Source organism: Micromesistius poutassou (genome assembly GCF_964030765.1).
Source record: "Micromesistius poutassou genome assembly, chromosome: 4".
NCBI lineage: Eukaryota > Metazoa > Chordata > Actinopteri > Gadiformes > Gadidae > Micromesistius > Micromesistius poutassou.
In genome coordinates, this window is record NC_140274.1 from 19,825,874 (window position 1) to 19,831,560 (window position 5,687).

General features: G+C 57.0%; 1 protein-coding gene across 1 annotated transcript in view; it reads left to right on the plus strand.

Moving 5' to 3' along the window:
• Positions 1-308: 308 nt before the first annotated feature.
• The window catches only part of LOC311342618 (delta-like protein C), a 5,712-nt gene continuing 333 nt past the window's right edge, over positions 309-5,687 (plus strand). Inside the window, 9 exon segments of the mRNA XM_084467478.1 lie at positions 309-544; positions 922-1,164; positions 1,273-1,591; positions 2,156-2,347; positions 2,499-2,885; positions 3,573-3,894; positions 3,896-4,315; positions 4,627-4,738; positions 5,200-5,687. The exon segment at positions 5,200-5,687 is cut by the window's right edge and continues 333 nt beyond it. Of these exon segments, the coding sequence (XP_084323604.1) occupies positions 494-544; positions 922-1,164; positions 1,273-1,591; positions 2,156-2,347; positions 2,499-2,885; positions 3,573-3,894; positions 3,896-4,315; positions 4,627-4,738; positions 5,200-5,205 (2,052 nt within the window). The 5' untranslated portion in view covers positions 309-493 and the 3' untranslated portion in view covers positions 5,206-5,687.

Here is a 5,687-nt window from a genome sequence, read left to right on the forward strand (position 1 = left end):
CGTGTACTAATATAAGTTGTGTTAGATCTAGTTAGATCTTGAAGTTGAGTTGCTGGTTCGCTTCTCACGGTCTGAGGCACTAAACTCCGTTTGGTCTCCCCCTGCATTTTGTTCTATTGCTGCTGTTAACACACACACACACACACACACACTCACACGCGCGCGCACACACACACACACACACACACACACACACACACACACACACACACACACACACACACACACACACACACACAGACGCGCGCGCGCCCCTCCTCCGCCTCGCTCCTATATAAGCGCCCCGCCTCCGGAGGTGCGGTACACGCAGACGGGACAGGAACAGCACACCGGACTCTACCCTCTCCGATCAACAGGAGAAGTGAAACCAAACCAGTCCGTCCTGCCACTTCACAAAGACCGAAGAGTTCCATGTTCGAGTCCCCGTCCTGATCACCCGGACCTCTTCTCTTCTCAGGATTGCTTTTGTTTTTTTTGGTTCTGACCCCTCAGCATGGCGCGTCTTCTCCTCTCCAGCCTCCTGCTGCTGACCTCCACGCTATCGGTGAGTAGCAACCATCGGCTATAGGGGAACTGAACCACTAGTTATTTTAGTTAGTCATCTTTAACCTGGGCAACTTTAGCCGCTCTCTCTCTCTTTTTCTCTCTCTCTCTTTCTGTTTGCCAAAGCAGTTGAAACATTAAAGAAAGCAGGAATAACAATGTCGAGATAGACATTTCTTCACACATGCAAAAAATACAATACAATACAATTCATATAATATAATTAATAATAATGAGGTATATGAAGTATTTGTCTGAATGTATAATAGTAATAATAATACTAATATGAAGTAGGCCTATTAGAAACATTTGTCTGAATGTGTAATAATAATAAACATTAGTCTGAATGTGTAATAACAAATGTGTGTCTTCCCGTAGGTCGCGTGCACAGGGTCGTTCGAGTTGAAAATCGACTCGTTCTCGACAGTCCACAGCGCATGCGCTCCCGGCGTCCAGGACTGCCAGGTGTTCTTCCGCGCGTGTCTCAAGCATGAGCTGACCGTGATCGGACCCGAGCCCCCGTGCACGTACGGCATGGGCCTCACGGAGGTCCTCCGCGCGGACCCCAGCTCGGTGTCCGCGAGCGCGCCCATCAGGGTCCCGTTCCGCTTCAAGTGGCCGGTAGGAGCACGAGCCTTCCGTAGTCTTATCGATGTATCGATGGATGGATTGATGGATCGATTTATTTATTGATTGATTGATTGATTGATTGGTTGGTTGTGTCTACAGGGGAGCTTCTCTCTGATCCTGGAGGCGTGGAGCTCTGAGCGCGCGGACGGTGTGTCAGAGAACCAGGAGGACCAGCTGCTGACCCGCCTGGCGACCCGCGTGTCTCTGGCGGTGGGCGAGGGCTGGTCCGCGGACTCCCACCGGGACGACCTCAGCTCGCTCCGCTTCTCGTTCCGCGCGGTGTGCGACCCCTTCTACCACGGGGAGGCCTGCGGGGCCTACTGCCGCCCGCGGAACGACAGCTTCGGCCACTACGCGTGCGACGCGGCGGGAGTCAAGACGTGTCTGGAGGGCTGGAACGGAGTCTACTGCGAGAAGCGTGAGTTGCTGTTAAGAGGGCGAATGCTCCATTAACCCACGGCTGAACCGTGGGTTATTTATTATTTGATGTTCTGAAACCGACAATGACAGCGCTAAAAAGATAGAAGTTCACTCATTTATCGTGAGTTTTGTTGCAAAATGATAGAACATTCCGATCTATGTGCCGAGCAGTAGTTCTGATAAAGTGGTTCCTACATCAGTTTAGCTCTGCACATTGGGGCTCTTCCCGCTGTTTTCATCTGCGGGGGGGGGGGGGGGGTGTCAAACTGTGACGTCAAGCAGCTTCCTTGTAGTCGTCTCGGTGAACAAAAGGTGCAGAGTGTGGAAACAAGTGAGTGTGAAACAGTGGCTTGTTTCCACACTCTGCTCCCTTTGTTCCTAGGGGCCCGCCCCCCCCCCCCCCTCTCTACTACAGAGACACACACACACTGACACACGCAGAGACACACACACAGAGACGCACAGGAAGGCGTTGAGTGATAGGAACACACACACAAGTACACACACACACACACACACGTGGCCCAGGTTCTCATCTCCTCCTCCTCCTCCTCCCCTCCAGCCATCTGTGGCCCCGGCTGTAGCGAGCAGCGTGGCGAGTGCGTGGCCCCTGGCCGCTGCGAGTGCCGTCAGGGCTGGACCGGGCCCCTCTGCGACCAGTGCGTCCCCTTCCCCAACTGCCTCCATGGGACCTGCCAGGAGCCCTGGAAGTGTGACTGCAAGGAGGGCTGGGGGGGCCTCCTCTGTGACCAAGGTGAGGCCTCCTTAACAAGCTGGTTCCTAACGAGCTGGTTCCTAACAAGCTGGTTCCTAACGAGCTGCTGCCTAACGAGCTGAGCTGCTTAACGGCTGCTGCAACCCAGATGTGACTAGAGTCCTGACGGTGCCTCTTGTTGTGTTCCCAGACCTGAACTACTGCACCAACCACAAGCCGTGCATGAACGGCGCGGCCTGCACCAACACGGGCCAGGGCAGCTACACCTGCTCCTGCCGCGCCGGCTTCACGGGCAAGGACTGCGAGCTGGAGCTCAACGAGTGCGACAGCTCCCCCTGCAGGAACGGCGGCAGCTGCCACGACCTGGAGGGGGGCTTCTCCTGCTCCTGCCCGCTGGGTTTCTACGGCAGCACGTGCGAGGTCAGCGCGCCGGCGTGCGGCGAGACGCAGTGCTTCAACGGCGGCTCCTGCCAGCCGCGGGCGGACGGCGGCGTCCGCTGCCTCTGCCCCGCCGGCTTCACGGGCTCCAACTGCGAGAGGAGGCTGGACCGCTGCGACAGCTCGCCCTGCGCCAACGGTGAGTTGCTGCAGTAGTTAACAGTGTACAGTTAGTACAACCTACTAGAGTACTACCAGAGTACCAGAGAGACCAACTGCTAAGTCGCTTCGGAACAAAAGCGTCAGCAAAATCCACCTCAACGTAAACGGAGAGGGCTTTGAGCCTCAGTAGGGGGGCGACCTTGTGTTTGGAGGTCAGAGCAGTGCGGAGGAGTCGTGACCCTCCCCGCTCTTGAGTGCGGCCAGCTGATCCCGCTCCGTTGTATTGCAACCGTCAGATAAACAAGCAGCCGCACGTACACAGGAAACACAGTCAGCCAGATACACCGTTTAGCTGGCCTCCCTCGGGTCCTCATTACTGCTATCTGCCACCAATCTCTCTTTTGTCGGCGGTGACAACCAACACATGAAATCTAGAACATTCTTTTACGGGCATACTCTCCTCCTCTCCTCTCCTCTCCTCCTCCCTCTCCTCCTCCCTCTCTCCTCCGCCCCCTCTCCTCCTCTCCTCCCTCTCCTCCCCTCCTCCCCCAGGGAGTGAGTGGGCATCTGGTCAACATTCCTTTCCGCCTCATAACAACGCATCGCTCCCCTCTGCATGCGGGCCTGTCAGCCTCCAGAGTGTGTTTCACAATAAGAGCGTCGCTCTCCCTCGTCCCCCCTCTCTGCAAAAGTCCTGACCGTGGTCTTTTTTCTGTCTCCGCAGGGGGTCAGTGCACGATGCGCGGCCAGAGGCTGACCTGCCGCTGCCGGCCGGGCTTCAGCGGGCCGTTCTGCGCCGTCAACGTGGACGAGTGCGCCTCGGCGCCCTGCCGCAACGGCGGCTCCTGCACCGACGGCGTCAACGGCTTCCGCTGCACGTGCCCGCTGGGCTTCGCCGGCGCCGACTGCTCGCGGCGCTCGGAGGCGTGCGGCCGGCTGCCGTGCCGCAACGGCGGCGCCTGCTTCACGCACATCAGCGGGCCGGTCTGCCGCTGCCCCGCCGGCTTCATGGGAGACCGCTGCCAGTACGTCCGGCCGACGGCCACCGCCGCCGCCGCCGCCCCCCGCCGCCGCGCCCCCCAGCCCCGCCGCCCCTCGCGGCCGCGGCGCCGGTCTGCCGGCGGTGCTGCTGGTCAGCGTGGCGCTCGGCCTCCTCACCCTGGGCCTGCTGACGGCCGCCGCCGTGTTCCTCGTGCGCCAGCTGCGGCGCGGCGGCAAGCTGGCGCTGCGGCGCGGCGGCAAGCTGGCGCTGGTGGCGGTGAGGAACGACCTGGACGCCTTCAACAACCAGCCGCCGCCGCCGGCGCCCCGGGAGAAGGACGCCTTCCTGCTGCCCGGCGGGCCCGGCAAGGTGTCCAATCAGGACGCGGCGCTGGAGCACATGGCCCTCTTCAAGAACAAGATGGCCGACCTCAGCCTGGCCAGGGAGCAGGAAGACAACAAGAACTACAAGAACAAGTTGAACATGTGAGTCTTCACCGTCTGTCCTACTGTCTGTCTGTCTGGCTGTCTTGCTGTCTGTCTGTCCTACTGTCTGTCCTACTGTCTGTCCTACTGTCTGTCTGCGTCTGTCTGTGTGTCCTACTGTCTGTCCTACTGTCTGTCCTACTGTCTGTCTGTGTGTCCTACCGTCTACTGTCTGTCTGTAGCTTGCTGTTGAGCGTGTCAGGTCTGGTCGGTTTATCTGTCATCTCATCAGATGTGATGTGAGTGTGGAGACATGCTGGTGAACCTGTAGAGCTGCTGTTAACGCTCTCTCCCTCTCTCTCTCCCTGTAGAAACCAGTGTGACTCGTCCATCAGCATGCCCTCTGCGGGGGCGAAGGAGGGTCTGTACCAGACAGTGTTCTCCGTCCCGGAGCCCGCGGCCCACTGCGTGTTCGCTACTGAGGTAAGAGCTCAAAGGACTAACTAGTTACTACTACTACTACGAGTTACTCCTAGTTACTCCCCCAGTGGTGGACTTTAAGATAGGGATGGTTACGTTGTAATCAGAAACACATGCAGTGTTCTAGAGGAGAGAGGTGCTCTCCTCAAGTGCTTCTAGTTAAATATAGTTCTACTTCTAGTATTGGTATTGTATCGTCAGCAGATCTGCAGGTTCAGATGGCCTCAACAGGACTGTTGACTGATCGAGGCAGAGGTAGAGTTAGAGATGGACATTAGAGATGGAGGTAGAGACTGAGATAGTTAGAGATAGGGTTAGAAGTAGAGATAGTTAGAGGAGGTTAGTGATTATTGGGGGTATTCTAATCAACCCCTCCTCCTGCTACAGGATTGGCTGTTAGGCCGTGATGAAGGTGTTGAAGTGTCTCTGTGTCTGACCTGCTTCCTCTCCCCTCTCCCCCCCAGGTCTGACCCTAGAGGACACTCTGGCCAGCCGTACGTTTACAACCTCCCCCACCGCAAGAGGATCTTCAGAATGTTTAGCCCACATATAATTATTTAATATTTATAATCGATGCTCGTTAACCCAAGAGACTGCTGCTGAGGACACTGAGAGGCACAACGCCTGACGCCATTTGCACTATTTATCTCTTTTTATTTTTTATTTTTAAATCTTTATATATTTCATGTATTGTGTCGAACCATGCGACGTGTGACGTACAAGAGGAAGAACCAATCACAACGACTGGTGCCTTAGCCAATCCTCCGCGACGCACATGTGTCCGTTACATCATGACCTGTCAATCAGGGCCAGGGCCCGGTCCGAGGGGCCACGCCCCCCCCCCCCCGGGGTCAGGTCGCCTAGCGACCCGCCCCCCGGGAGTCCGCCAATCAAACGTCCACACAAAATACCAGAGGAGACTAGTGGAGAAGCTACCTAGGAGACGAGGAAG